At 40.0% G+C, this 15673-nt stretch overlaps 1 protein-coding gene across 1 annotated transcript in view; it reads left to right on the top strand.

Moving 5' to 3' along the window:
- The first annotated feature begins 7915 nt into the window (after positions 1-7915).
- Positions 7916-15673, top strand: part of LOC113224822 (tetraspanin-12) — a 70496-nt gene continuing 62738 nt past the window's right edge. The window contains exons 1-2 of the mRNA XM_026454316.1: positions 7916-8218; positions 9201-9336. Coding sequence (XP_026310101.1) covers positions 9271-9336 — 66 coding nt within the window. The 5' untranslated portion in view covers positions 7916-8218; positions 9201-9270. The remainder of the gene's footprint in view (positions 8219-9200; positions 9337-15673) is intronic.

Here is a 15673-nt window from a genome sequence, read left to right as displayed (position 1 = left end):
TCTTTCTTTCTTTCTTTCTTTCTTTCTTTCTTTCTTTCTTTCTTTCTTTCTTTCTCTCTCTCTCTCTCTTTCTTTCTTTCTTTTCTTTCTTTCTTTTGTTGTTGTTTTAAGTAAAAAGCACCAAAATTTCTTGCAGGGAGAGAATTATGTGAAAGATGAGCTCTCTGAGGCCTAGACTGAAAGAAGACAGTAAAACAAAAAAGAGAGCTATGTTGTCTGCCTGAGAAGTTACCAGGAATTTAGAATTGCGGTGTAAACAGTGAGTGAGATCAGAAAAGAGGCAGCCAATCAACATGGGAACTGCAGGGAAAGACTATGAGGAAGAAATAAGTAGGACTAGAGAATTTCTGATATTTGGTTTTGAGTTGTATACGGTGCTGCTACAGAAATACTTTCAGATTCTTTGTGACTTTGCTCAAAGGCAGCTAGGAACATAGGCTTGTGCTATATTGTGAGAGGGAAGAAATCTTTTCTTGAAGGCTGTTCACACTTTAGAGAAAAGAACAGCATATATGAGTTGGAAAGATGATCCACAAATGGATTCAGAACTGGAGAAAAAGTGTTTCCTCCTTCTTTCCCCATCTCTAGAATCCCCAGAGGGATTGCAAGGGGAAAACATTTTCACCCACTGCCTGTGGGAAAGAGGCTGGCCTATTCTATTTAAACCTTAAAGGTCAGTGTGACCCCAGCTAAATTTAGGCTTATAATTACATATTACTCATGACCACTTTAGGTGGTAGGTATACAGATAAGGAAACTGAGGCTTGTTACCATTACCAACATTTGGTAAAGCCAGCATTTAAATCCAGGTCTCACTTTGAACTCCTTCTGTTGTTTGTTTATGTCATTCTTCTGCTCATACCAACATGTTTCAGGATTGTTATTGTCTCTGAGTAAACTGCAAACTCCTCAGGCCAGCCTTTAAGATCTTCCTTAATCTGGAAACCTCTAACTTTTAAAAACTTAACATTACCACTGTTAAAAGTAGGGTCGAGAGAAGTTTATCTGGGACAGTGCTTTTTTTTGCTTTTGAATCTTGCTTTTCTAGGGACCTAAGTTCATCTCCCTGGATCAACTTCACCAACTGAGTGCTGGCAGAGACTGGCTAATTCATCTTGACATGGACTGGAGTCTTTCCTTACTTGTGTGACACTTTTCATGTTTTTGCTGCCTGATTCCTGTGCCACTGAGTTCTGTTACCATTTGCTGGGATTCTGTGACATTGCCATCTGTCTTCCTGCCATAATTTCCACCTAGTGCTTGCCAACACATTCCCTTCATACTTGGTTCTGCTTGACTGCCTGAATTTACATTGCCTTTTGATGGGTCTTCACTCAAATTCCAGTCACACCCTAATTGATTGGCCTAGTTTTTAGGTTCTGGCCATCCATGCCTGTTCCCATAACTGAATAAGGCATGTTTGTAAAAACCTGGATGTCTAACAAATGTGATAAATTCATGGGATAGTTGGGAACACTGGTCTGAATAGAAGGAAAGTTGTGGAGAAAAGGAAAAAGGGGAAATGATTTACGATGTCATTTGCATATGTGCAAGCTGGTGACAATAAAAGGAAGAAAAGATCAAGAAAGAGAGCTGACTTGAGTAACATGATTTTGGTAGCTATATTCTCAGCTTTTATGTCTCACCTGAAGAAGAGCTGTTGAGACCTAGTTAATTCTGTCAACATATGGTCAGCCTTGCAGCCCAAGCTGGCTGCTGCCATTTTTTAAGCCAAAGTGAGAACCAGCTCATCTCCATTTCGGCAGAATTGGAAAGATTCTTCTCTATGAACCAGTGACTCATAAAGCACCACCAATATAAAACTCACAACAAAATGTATAATTTAATTTCTAGCAGTCATTTTGGAAAAATATGTATGTTTCTTAAATCAAACATACTGTATCTCAAGTATTTTCTCTAGTCACTTATAGGGAATAATATTGCTGATAAAGCCAAGAAATAGATTAAAATAATAGAAATGCATATAGTCAATAAAACTAGCTATGAGTTATTTATGGGTGTCTTATGTTGCTGACATGATATATCTTCCTTTATCGCTGTGAGTAATAATCAATCAGTTAACACTGCTTTCTACAAAAGAAAACTGACCATACAAAGATAATAGAACATAATGGCAATTGCTAGAAATAATAATTCTTTGCAGTGAAAACAAATGCATTGAGAAGAAATGCATTCTTCTAGAAGAAACCAAGGACACTAACTTTTTTTTCTTTTTCATCAGTCAATCATTTCTACATTCAAACCATGAAATTTGAAATGAGAATTTACAACATCTCCAGTTTTCCACACATGGTTATTGCTAGTACACATACACACAAATAATAATAAAATGGTTGTTTTACACATGGTAGGATGAGGACACTTGTGAGTTTGAATTAGCCAGCTGGAAATAATTTTAAAAACAAAAGATTTTATCTAGTGTCATAAATAAATGTTTTATTTAGTATAGCATTGGAGTAAGCTGGAAGTTTTAAAACACACCAAGAAAATGAAAAGAGCAGCAGGCGAAGACAAATATCTAATATTCTTGGTAACTATTTGATTATCTTTCCCTAGTTGTATTGTGGGCATGACAAAAAGATGATGTAGTGGAATAACAGTATAATTCCTGAGGGATCTTTCTGAGAAAAGCAGGAATTGGCAGCTGTTTGTAAATAGACGTGTATTCCTGCCTTTTCTTTACATTTTGTTTCTAATAACTGAAAATTAAGAGAAAGAGTTCTTTGTTATTGTTTTTGTTGTTGCTGTTTGAGAGAGAGAGAGGGTCTTGCTCTGTTGCTAAGGCTGGAGTGCAGCGGTGCAATCACGGCTCACTGAAGCCTCGACTTGCTGGGCTGAAGAGGTCCTCCCATCTCAGACTCTCGAGTAGCTGGGACTACAGGTGAGCATACAGCATCTGGATAATAGTTTTTATGTTGTGTAGAAACAGGGGACTTGCTGTGTTTCTCAGGCTGATCTCCAACTCCTGGCCCAGCCTCCCAAAGAGCTTCAGACATGAGCCACCAAGTCTGGCCAAAAGACCTCTTATATTCTATAAATTTTGCTTTCTGAAGAAGCAGCATGCTAATGAAGTTATAAATTTTTGAGAGTCAAGATTATGGTAGAACTCTTGGTATCTCCTAGCACAGTTCTGAGTTTGTAGTAACAATTCAATAAATATTTATTAAATCTGTGAGTCAAGTGAGTCCAAATTTCTAAACTTTGCATGAAGGTTACGTTTCCATAATGTTTAAGAGAGAAGTGTTATAGAGTTTCATAGGAGGGTATTGATTTGGGCGCTTCTTTAATGAATTACCTGGTGTGTAAATTCAAATGATGATGCTGAAAGTAAGCTTATGGCATGGGATGGAAATGATGTGATCTGAGTTTTCTCAGGGTCCTTTGCTATTGCCTTGAGGTTCCTGCTTCAGTGGTTCTTTCAATAACTAAGAAACTTTGCTAAGTAGTGCCCCAAAATGGTTGGCTGAGAGCTGGGATGTCCTAGCAGTGAACAGGAGAGAGGCTGGTACTATGCCTTCCTCTATCCCTCAGTTCAGATAAAAATCTGATTGTGTTCAGTTATCTACCCTCCTCTGTTTGGCCCTGTGCTTTAGAGAAGGGCTGTCCCAGGCACAGGTAATACATCCTGATTGGTTTAAAACCTGGCCAGGCATGGTGGCTCATGCCTGTAATCCCAGCACTTTGGGAGGCCGAGGTGGGTAGATCACCTTAGGTCAGGAGTTTGAGACCAGCCTGGGCACCACGGTGAAATCCCTTCTCTACAAAGACAAAATTAGCAGGACGTGGTGGTGCATACCTGTAGTTCCAGCTTCTCAGGAGGCTAAGGCATGAGAATCACTTGAACTCTGGAGGCGGAGGTTGAGTGAGCCGAGATCGAGCCACTGCATTCAAGTCTGGGTGACAGAGCAAGACTCTTTCTCAAACAAAACAAAACAAACCAGTTATGGTAGAACCATAGTTCTTGTCAATAATTGGTAGATATATGAGTACGTGACCAGGTTCCAGTCAATCAATCAAAGGGATAATCTGCTGCAGAACTCCTGGGAGAGGTTTGGTTGATCCTAAGAGAAACTCATAGGAGGAAATACTTTCTTCTTCCTTTGGAAGTAATGGTAACTGAAAATGATGTCTGAATTTGCACAGCCATCTTGTGACCATGAGAGGAGGTAGTTAAGGACAGTATGATGACTCACTGTGTGTGTCAGGAGAGTAAGGAGGAAAAATAACTGATTCCTTGATATCATTACTGGGCAGATGAATCACTATTTCTGGACTCATTCTTATGTGAAAAGTACTTGTTTTTGTGGCTCTTTGAGTGCATTTGCTAGTTTGCATAGGGAGGCCAGATTCAACTAATAAAAATGTGGGGTTTGCAATTAAATTTGAATTTCAGGTAGACATTGAATAATTTTTTAGTATATGTATGTCCAATGCAATATTTGTCCCAGGCAACATTTGGGACATGCCTATACGGAAAAAAAAAAAAAAAAAAATTGTTGTTTATCTGAAATTTAAATCGAATGAGGTGTCTTGTATTTTATCTGGCAACCCTAACCTCACAGTAGAGAGCAGTCTACTTAATTCAGTAATGAAATGATTTTCTCAGGTCTTATTAAGTCTGTATACTCATTTAGAAGTGAGGTGAAAGTAGGTTTATCAGTCACAGTTTAAGTACATATATTTGAAATTCAGCCTCATAGTCTCGAAAACTAATTTTAAAAAGCTCGAAAATTTTCCTCTTAAGTCTTGTCCAACCAGATTCGAAATGTTATTGTAATGCAGATTAACAGTGGAAAGAATCAGACAGATCTTAGAATCTCAGCTTCTTTATTTACTACCTGTGTGGGTCTGGTAAAAATCAGCTATCCGAATTGATTTCAAGTATCTCAACATATGGTTATGAGGAATTAATAAGATAGATTGTGAGAAGCATCTATTATGTCAGACATATATAATTTGTTCAAAACACATTAGGTGTCTATCCCATATTAATTGTAAAGAACTGGCTTAGGAGTACTTGTGAGGGTCTTGTACTAAGAAAGAATAGCAACTCGTACATCCAGACTCCTGTGTTATCCTTTTTCTCCCCACAACTTGAGCAGAATGAATAGAACAAGATATGGACAAACGCGGTGCCTTATGGAGGGAGGAACTTGTATTCTCTTAATGTATAACTGAGTTTTACTCCTGACACTGGGACTGACATATATGTGATTCCTTGTAAATGCTTATTTTATTATTTTTGATGTTATCATTATTGTTATTATTATTATATAATAGGAAAGGACAGTTTTGCCTTTTCTTGGAGGGTAAGAACTTGTCTTAGTATCTTAAGCACGAGGCACAGTAGGTAACACCACTGAAACAATACTTAATGGAGCACACCTGGCCACAGAATTGGGTTCCTGACTAATGGGTACTAAATAGACCACACAATTTTCCTCATATGTTATTACACATTCAAATTTTTATGTCCATATTATGATACTTCTATCCTCCTTTTGTTCACACACAAAAAAACCAGATCTCACAGAGAAAAATATAGAACCCTCAGAATGACAGCTGCGATGTCAGGTCTTACTGTGCTTCCATAATTCCGGGGAAGAGAAGAATTGGAGAGGGAGAGAAGAACAGCTGCCTTCAAGTAGTTGAAGGGCTGTCATATGGGAAGAAGGCTTGCTCAGGCTATGGACTCCAAGGGCGGAACTAAGGTTGAGGGGTAGAAGTTAAAAGGTGGTATGGTCAAGTTTAAGCAATCAAAACTGCCCATTACTGCAATGTCTCAAATGTGGTGAGGTCTCCTCTACTGAAATGTTGATTCACTGTCTCTGATGACCATTTATCAGGAATAGTAGAGCAGTAACTACAGCTCCGCTTTCTTCTTAACTTTTAAAATGGGGATAATAAACCCAATTTATCAACTCACAGGAGAGGGATTTGATCCAACAAAATCTAAAGAGACCCTTTTGCTAGTTTTTAGACAGCTATAAAGTCCTAGTTGCAGTGGTTTTCAAACTTTGCTGCAGACTAGAATTACCTTGGGAGCTTTGAAAAACCTGTATGTCTAGGCCTCATCCGCAGAGATTCCAATTTAAGTGGTATCGGGTATGCCAGAGAATTAGGGTTGTTTCAAAGCTCTCCAAGTGATTCTCGTGTACAACAATTTTGAGAACCACTAAACTAGTGTGCTAGTTAGAGAGCCATTATTCTGGATTTTACTTTGGAATCTGGGTTGGACTACAGATGTGACATTGAGCAACGACTTTAATTTCTCTTGGATCTATATTCCTTGTTTGCTAGGAAGAGGAAGACATACATACTTCTAAGGTAACTTCCTCTAGTATTTTATTGCTTTAAGGCAGTTGACCCTTAAAGGTTTATGAATTAAGGAAAGGGCACTTAACTACTTTCTGGAAGTAGAAGAGGATCTCTGCTTTGACACATGGGAATTGTTGGCACTCTTTTTCTTAGTTTTAATAGCAGTCATGGACTCCTCTCAATGCGGGGATGTGGATGTTTATACCTCTCCGGGGAATGTGTGGCACCAATGGCATTTGGATGGCTGGTTGTTTCAGCAGTCCTTTCCTTAAAATAGGTATGCACCCTAATTTGAGAAGAAACTGGCACAGGATAAAAGTGGGTTTCTTTACTCTTCCCCAAGATTCTAGAAGCTGCTTCATTATCAGAGCTGGAGATATCTGGTGGATAACTGGACACTTTTCTTGGTGGTTTTTTTTTTTTTGTGCAAGGCTATACTTCTTTATACTCTTTTGGGCTGCTGTCTTACATACTGCTTAGTGATTTGCTTACCAATAATTTTCCTAGCCTAACCCAGAACAACCATGTTGTCTTTTGGTCTTGACTTTGCTTCTTTCCATATGAGACTGCGTGTCTTATCGTCACTCCAGTCATGCAGCAACTGACTCTAGACAGGTAGTCATAGACATAGGATTCCAATTTTCTTTTCTTTTTTTTTTTTTTCTGCAAGGAAATCTAAGGACTCTAGTTACTAGGTTTTCTCAAAGCTGTTGCTCGTATTTCAGGTAATTCATATTTGTTGGTGAAGTTTTATTTGCCACACAGTGCCCACAAAAGTAATCGTAGAAATGAGCAGTATTGTGAGGCATAACACATCCACATTTTATGTGGAGGATATGATCCAATGGCATTTTATTTAGTGTGAAACTTCTAACTTCTAAAAGGGAAGATTCTTTTGGAAGGATGGTCTCCTGTTGTGTAATACTTCGTGAATTTCTAGTTTAAAAAATTAGATTTTCCAAAGACCCACTACTATGTACACATTTCAAAATAAATCACCCAGTTAAAACTCAATACAATCTTATCGTGAGAAATTTTGGAAAGCCTGAGTTACTTCTAAGAGTTAAAAATGTTCTTTCCTCTTCTTCTGCATTTCAGACTGGACATGATTACTCTGATGTTTCCGTAAATGCTATTAGTGCAGTATGAAAGTGGGAAAGAACTTTTTTTTTTAAATCAGGGAGGGCAACAGAGCAATAAGAAGGATCACAGGGCACCATGTTAATAACAAATCACAGGAGGTGGCTCCATAAAGGTTGTGAAAACTGGTTTCTCATTGCAGGAATTGGGTTGGGCCACCCCTTCACCCCCCTTCTCAAACACAAATATTTTCATATAATAAAAGCCTGTTTCTCTATGCTTACAACTCAGCCTCCATTCCTTCGACACCACCATTTTAAAGGGATTTACTGCACGGGCTTCTCCCAAGTTCCTAGGCATTATCTTCCGGACCCTATCCTGCAGAGGTGAAGCGCCCCTTTGGGGACTCTCGCTGGGTGAGAGGGACAAGAAACACCCACTAGGACCCAACCCCGGCAAACAGCGGCTCGAGCATGCGCTGAGAGTTTGTGCAGCTGGCCCTGACTGCCGCCGCTGCCTCGTCCGGACTCGGAGAGGACTTGGGAGGGACAGCGGCGCTGGGAGGTGGCTTAGCAGAGACTTTCCAGCAACTGCTGCCCAGGACTTTTTTTTTTTTTTTCTTTTTCCCAGGAGGCGGCGACGGCGGCGGCGGGGGGAGAGGAAGAGAAAGAAGCGTCTCCAGCTGAAGCCAATGAAGCCCTCCGGTTCTCCGCGAAGAAGGTCCCTGCTCCGATGAGCCCCCGCCGTGCGTCCCCGACTATACCCCGGCGGGCGGGGGGCACGGGGCCCAGCGCCTACGGTAAGTGGCCGCGCGTCTGTCGCCTTTCCTGCCCGCTGTCCCGCCAGCCCGCCGGCGGCTGCCCTCCGCGCTGTGTGCTAAACTACTTAAGTAAGGGCTGGCTCTGGGGCTCCCTGCCGCCGGCGCTTCCCCTCGCGCCCTGTCGGGGGCGCGCGGACGCGATGGCTGGGTCGGTGTCCGCGCTCGCTTTGTGCTCCGCGGGCGGCTTTGAGCGAGGGGTCGCGGGAGCGGCCGGGGCGGGGGAAGGGGATTTGAATGACTAACCCGGCGTCTGCACAGCTGCACGGGCCCTAATTCCCCCGCGTCCCCTCCCCGCCCCCTGCCCCGTGTCCCAGGCTAATCCATCATTCTAGGGCCGAAAATATCATTTCTCACGTTCTCCCAGAGAAACCCTAGTCGCCGGGCGGAATCCCAGCTCCGCGCTGCGCCCCCCGAACCCTCCCCCCACCCCCCCAGTCCCTTGCATTCACACCCGAGCTGCGGGGCAGGGTAGAGGGGTGCGGAGTTGGAGTGCCCAGGAACTGTCCTAACTGGAAGGGTGCTCTTGCTCTCGGGCTTGCCGGTGGCGCCTGTGACGTGTCCGGGGTAGGGGGCAGTGTGTTTTCTAACCTTCAGGACAGTTCCGAGCAGAGCGGTCCCCGAGGAGGGGCGTGGTGAGGGAGGTTTTCAAGAGCGTCTCATCAGAATACACAGGGCCCCGTCGCGTGTTCCCTGAGAACGCGAGTTTACTGTGCGACTTCATTCATCCGGATAGTTGCTCTTTTCTTTTCCCAGCAGGTGTTATCTGAAGCCAGTTTGGAACTTTTGAGAGTTTAATTACTATTATGACTTTAACAAATGAGTTTTGATGAGGCGATGTCTCGAATGCACTGGGCTTCAGGACCCTCTGGACCCTGCTGAGGGCTGGCAGAGGAGGGACGGGCAGGCAGTGGGGAGCGTGATGGTGAAATGTCCCCTGTTCTCTCTCCCCCGCCCCCTGCAGATCGCTGCCGTTTTGCCCTTGGGAGTAGGATGTGGTGAAAGGATGGGGCTTCTCCCTTACGGGGCTCACAATGGCCAGAGAAGATTCGGTGAAGTGTCTGCGCTGCCTGCTCTACGCCCTCAATCTGCTCTTTTGGGTAAGTAAGTTTCACTGCACCAACAGGTGGGGACGGCTGGCTCTGGTTTTCTGCAGCTACCGGATAATGCGCCAAAGGGCATGGCTAAGCATTAATTAATTACACGGGATAACACCCTCTATTTTTCAGAGAAGTAAAATTTGACCTTCTTAAAATGCCTTTGATCTAGCTCAAGTTCCATTTGTAATTAGAACAAAGAAATCCACCCCTGGATACTACTGGCAGTAAAATTAGACTTGAAGTTAATCTAGGGATATAAATAAATGCACGTGCTTGTACTCATAGATAAGAAAATTATGACATACTACTTAGGGAGCCGCTTGTTTGCGGGAATTTTAGATACTGTGCAAGCCAGAAATTGTTTCTTTACATCTTTGTCGCCTGTAAAATCTAGGTGGGCCAAGTCTTAATATTTTTTTGGGGGGTGGGCAGGGAATTCACACCCAGATAACCTATCATAGAAAGGCTGAGTAGATTTGTCTGGGGGATTCCATACGGTCTGAAGGGTGATTTTTATGTAACTAATTCTAAGTTGGCAAAGTTTAAGGAATTGTGTGTATGCTTTTGGAAAATCCCATAACCATTTAAGGAAATAAAAATACATAAAATGTAAAAAGCTCATGGAAATCTTTATGCCCTATGAGTTAATGACTTTTTATGCTTTAAATTTTCATAGAGTATGATTAATAATCATATTATTACTTATAAAACTTAGGAAGGTATAACAATTTAAACTGTGAATGTTGCTTCAGGAGGCTGCCATTCTTAAGCAAATTGTTATTTCCATTTTTTTGTGTTCTATTAACAATTTTATTCAAAATTTTCTGTTACAAATTTTATTGTGGAATTTATTTATGTGGCTGACTGGCTGGCATGCTGACTGGCTGGCATTGCCCAGCCTTTTTTTCATAGAACTATTACATGTGGTCTCTAGAAGATGACATTTTGGTTGAGCTGCACCTTATAGATGGCCCCATTTTAAAGGACAAATTCAGTCTTACTTACGTGAATAATCTGAAAATATCTAAAATAGCAGCATTCCTTTTCTCAACATTAAAGCATTAATTTCTCAAAATTAAAGCATTGAGTAGTTAAATTCACCATTTGGAAATGTAAAATCACAAGTTGATCTTATTGTAGTTTATACTTCTTACAAGTTCGATTTTTAAGTGAATCATTAAATTACCTGGATCATTACAAGTTCTTAAGATTTTAAACTCCATTTCTTTAAAATGTTTGATACTTATCACACCTATTTACTAGTTTTTCACTTCACTACATTGTGCTTTTTAATTATAGAATCATCACATTCCACTTCTAAAAGGATCTTTAAAGATGGCCTGGTTGAACTTCCTTCCTTTGTGAGTGAGGAAATTAAGTGCAGATTAAGTGACTTGCCAAAGATCAAATAAAAGTCCAATGGTGGCAGTGCCAGGAACAGAACTCAGCTTTCTTGCCCCTAGACAGTGTCTTTAACTTGAACCTTACTGAGTTTTGAATCGTAGAATTACTAAGATTGTTGTTGTTGTTCGATAAAGAATAAAGCTTTGAAAAATTTCTTATTACTCTATACTGTGGGGAAGAAAGAGAACCAAATCATTCAACAAAAGTATCACTCCTCTTGGAAATGAAATTTGCAAAGAAGCACCTATTCCTGAAACTCTTCCAGGGCTCTTTGTGTCCCCAGAGAATGTAAACATTATTTCTTTGCTGTTACCCTGTACTTAAACCTTCTAACTTTCTATCTTTGTGTGCAGTGTGTATGTGAGTGTGTTCCGATTTATTGACTTATTTGGATTGCTTCCCTCTTTCTCCAGCCCTCCTCTTCTCCCAATATCATCTACGCTTCAACAAAATAGTCCAGGTTAAGCATCTTGTGTACATTTTTCTGTATTTTGTTTCATACAAAGATAGATTTACTCATACCTGTCCATGACAGATACACACTACTATACATGTAAATCCTTGATTTTTTTGTTGTTAAATTAGTTTCTCACTTGAGTTAGAGTCATAGGAGTGGAATTGCTATGTAAAAATATATGTGATAACAACAAAAACAAAAGTAGCCAACCTATCTAACTAACATACAAAATAGCTAATGCTTCTCACTATGTTTGCCAGGCACATTTAGTGTCTGTTTCCTAGCCTGTAAAATAGGAATCATAAGTTACCTATTTTTTAAAGTTGTTGTGAGGAGGATTAGAGTTAACATATATAAAGCACTGAGAACAGTGGCACATAATAAGTGCTATCTATGCAATAGCAGTATTGCAGTTATTACTATAACTACTACAATAATGATGATGTTCTAGCAGATTACCAGGAGGTGAACTGCTACTATCATTATGGTACTAATCATAGTAATTGTTATTGTTATGATTAATACTGCTACTATTGCTACCACTACTGCAGTTCCTTTGACCCAGCAATCTTGTTCTGGGAATCTGTTCCCTAAAAATAAAAGCAGTAATTACCCCATTATATGTACAAAAATATTTGTTGCCATCTTGTCGGTAACATGGCACTTCTAAATTTTTGCCAATCTGAAACATTTAAAGTATTATCTCATTGTTACTTTATTTTGTACCTACCCCACTACCAGTGAGCACGAGCATCATTTTATATATATTTTTCATATATATCATTTCATTTCATATTCATTAACTATTTCATATTTATCATTTAGGTTTGCCCTATATTTTAAGTGTTAATTTCATTTATGTTATCTGTTTCTGTACAATAGTTAAACAAACTTTTCTATATTCTTTGTAATATAATATTCTTCTTTTTTTTTTTTTTTGAGATGGAGTCTCACTCTGTCACCAGGCTGGAGTCCAGTGGCGCAATCTCAGCTCACTGCAACCTCCGCCTCCTGGGTTCAAGTGATTCTCCTGCCTTGGCCTCCTGGAAAACTGGGACTACAGGTGCATACCACCATGCCTGGCTAATTTTTGTATTTTTTAGTAGAGATGGGGTTTCACCATATTGGCCAGGGTAGTCTCGAATTCCTGACCTCATGATCCACCCGCCTCGGCCTCCCAAAGTGCTGGGATTACAGGTGTGAGCCACTGTGCCCGGCCTGTAATATAATTTTCTACAAGATTTTATATGTATAAATATAAATATATTATGTATAAAAATAAATATAAATATATGTATAAATATAAATGTGTGTGTGTGTGTGTGTGTATATATATATATGCCTTCTTTTCTTGACTTGGTTAAGATTTCTTTTAAAAAATGTTTTTTAAGATTATTTTATCCAATTAAAAATATCTGTTGGGGCTGGGCACCGTGGATCACACCTGTAATCCCAGCACTTTGGGAGGTCAAGGTAGGCGGTCCACAAGGTCAAGAGATTGAGACCATTCTGGCCAACATGGTGAAACCCATCTCTACTAAAAATACAAAAATGAGCTGGGCGTTTTGGCGCCTGTAATCCCAGCTACTCGGGAGACTGAAGTGGGGGAATCACTTGAACCCAGGAGGCGGATGTTGCAGCGAGCTAAGATTGCCCCACTATGCTACAAGCTGACGACAGTGACACTCTGTCTCAAAAAAAAAAAAAAAAAAATCTGTTGGGATTTTTGTTAGAATAGTATGAAATGTATAATAGGCTAATTTTAGGGATACTCATTTTACTTTTTCAGTGTTAAGGCAATGTTTGCAGATCCTATCATTACCAAGTAAGAAGTCATTTTCAGCCTGTGCTGGAAACATTCCTGGCCATTCTTAACATTACTCTCATCTAATTCTCATAATAGACCCATAAAATAGTTTTCTTAGTCTGTCTCTCTCTCTCTTTTTTAGGTAAAGAAACTGGTACTCAGAGAGTAATTCAATAACTTGCTAGTAAGTAGCAGAACAGGAATTGAAAGTCCAGTTTTGTTTTTTATCCAAGTGTAGTAGAAGTTAAATTGCTGGAGACAGTGGTGGATTTATTTGCATGAGAGAAGTCAAGTAAACATCCTCAGAAGGAAGGGATTAGCTGTCCACCTGCTCATTCCAAGTTCTCTGGAACAGTGCTTCTAAAACCTCAGAGTGCATGCACATCACCTGGAGATCTTGTTAAAATGCAGATTTGGATTTAGTGTGTCCTGAGTTCTACCTGAGAGTGCATTTCTAACAAGCTCCTCTGTGACGCCAATGCTGCTGGTCTGAGCTTTAACACTAGCTTTTAGTTCTCGTTGGAATTACAAGTAGAACACATCAGTGTGGCATATGAACCCCACTTCTTAAACCAGACTTCACATTCTGACTATGAAGAGGGAGATTGTTCCTCCCTCTGGGTTTGCAGGATTGATAACCTTGTCCCCATTACCCATGAGGTCAAAAGCTATAGGCTTTTACTCTGCACTGGCATTTTAAGTAGTCTTAGTTTTTTTCATCTATTTTTACTATATTGGTACCTTCTTACCTTTTCTACCCCACTAGGATTTTAGGGAAAAGACGAATAAATCTTAATCACAAAAACATTGGGAACCCATTCAATTTTGTTTTCCTGTTCTGAGAGTCAAAAATCAGAGTTTTTTTGTGTTTTTTTTTTTAAGTTAAAAAGTATATATTGAGTATTTTTTTAAAAATGTAAGGCATTGTTGTGTTTTTAAGTGTAAGCCATAAATGTGTCTTAGAAGAAACAATCCACAGCACATTCAAGATCACACGTGCTCTACATTCTCTTTATTGTATGGATCCAGTCACCTTGATTTGCCATCTATTCCGTGTCTTTTCCATATGATGAAGAAGCCAGATTCTAGTACTGTTGTATTGGAGTTGGCACAAAAGTATTGGGCCTTCTAGGTTTGTCATGAGTTTTGTGAGTTCAGTATAGGAAGGAGCTCATAGGAGATGGTGTGGGTAGGTGAACTGCCCGAGGGTTCTTTTGAGACCATGATTCACCTTCTCTCCATGGTGGAGTAAGGACTTGGGTTACCTTTATTTCAAATTTATACGCTTTTGTTACTAGTAAAATTTAAATGATGTATTATTTAAAGAAATAAGAGCTTTCCACCATTTTAAAGACAACTTCTGTAGCTTTTTAGTCATTTGTCTTTCTTAGATGGCAATTTTCTATTATTACAAATATAGATAAATATGGTTCTCCTTGAAAATTTCTGACATTGGCGAAAACTTAAAATTCATCAAAGATGTGTTTGTTTCTAATTTTCTAAATGTGTAATATAAACTCCCATATCTCACCATTATATAAGAGCCATTGTTTTTTGCTTACCATTACTAAAGATAATAGCAATAGAGAAGAACTACCCTGATTAAAATATGAAAAGTAACTTATAAGAGAAAGTCTAAAAAAGTAGACAGGAAATTAGTTTATGCTTTTGGGATATATGTGCGGCAGATGAAATGACAGGAGGCTCAATGCTCTGTTTCTTTTTCTCTGGCCATCCGTAGTGAACCTTAGGTGTTTGATCCATACAGAATCTGAAGAGTTAGATTCTTGGCAAGTAGAAGTTTGAATTCACAGGAAGGACATTTATGAATCATATTGAAATACTACATTTTAAATTGGTGTCCCCAGCTTTATGCTATGAACGGTATTCAAGAATTTTTGAACTCTTCCTAAGGAATAGTGGAAAGCCCTCCAACAAATGTTTGTGGTCTTTTAAAATAAATTTTAACCATAAAAAAATCCTTTAGTCAGCCGGACATGGTGGTTCATGCCTGTAATCCTAGCACTTTGGGAGGCCCAGGCTGGTGGATCACCTGAGGTCAGGAGTTCCAGACCAGCCTGGCTAAAATGGCGAAACCCCGTCTCTACTAAAAATACAAAAATTAACTGGGCATGGTGGCATGCAGCTGCCATCCTAGCTACTAGGGGAACTGAGGCAAAAGAAACACTTGAACCTGGGAGGTGGAGGTTGCAGTGAGCCAAGATTGCGTCACTGCACTCTAGTCTGGGCAGCAAAGTGAGACTCCGTCTCAAAAAAAAAAAAAGTCTTTTAGTCTCAGAGTAAAGCTGATCTACTTTTTTATATATACATTGTGGCTCAGCTGAGCAAAGACTTGAGTTGCTACATGCATCTTAAGGAGTGTTTTTTGAGAAGTACATGGAAGATTCTTCACAGCACATTCTGCTGCGTACTGAGCAATAGGCTCCTCCCTCATTGACTCCACTCAGGGAATAATCCTGAGCAGGGATGTGGGGGAAGTGGAGTTTACTGCAGTTAGACTGCACAGAAACTATCCTGTAGAATGAGGCATTTTACTCTTCTTTTACCTGTAGTGACTATAGGGTGATCATATACTTTATCATGGAAACCAGGACAATGTGGAGACTGAAGAAAAGGGGATATTTCTGTTAACAATTATGACCAAACAA

The sequence above is a fragment of the Piliocolobus tephrosceles genome, unplaced genomic scaffold (assembly GCF_002776525.5).
Source record: "Piliocolobus tephrosceles isolate RC106 unplaced genomic scaffold, ASM277652v3 unscaffolded_40, whole genome shotgun sequence".
NCBI lineage: Eukaryota > Metazoa > Chordata > Mammalia > Primates > Cercopithecidae > Piliocolobus > Piliocolobus tephrosceles.
This window is presented reverse-complemented; position numbering and strand designations above follow the sequence as displayed.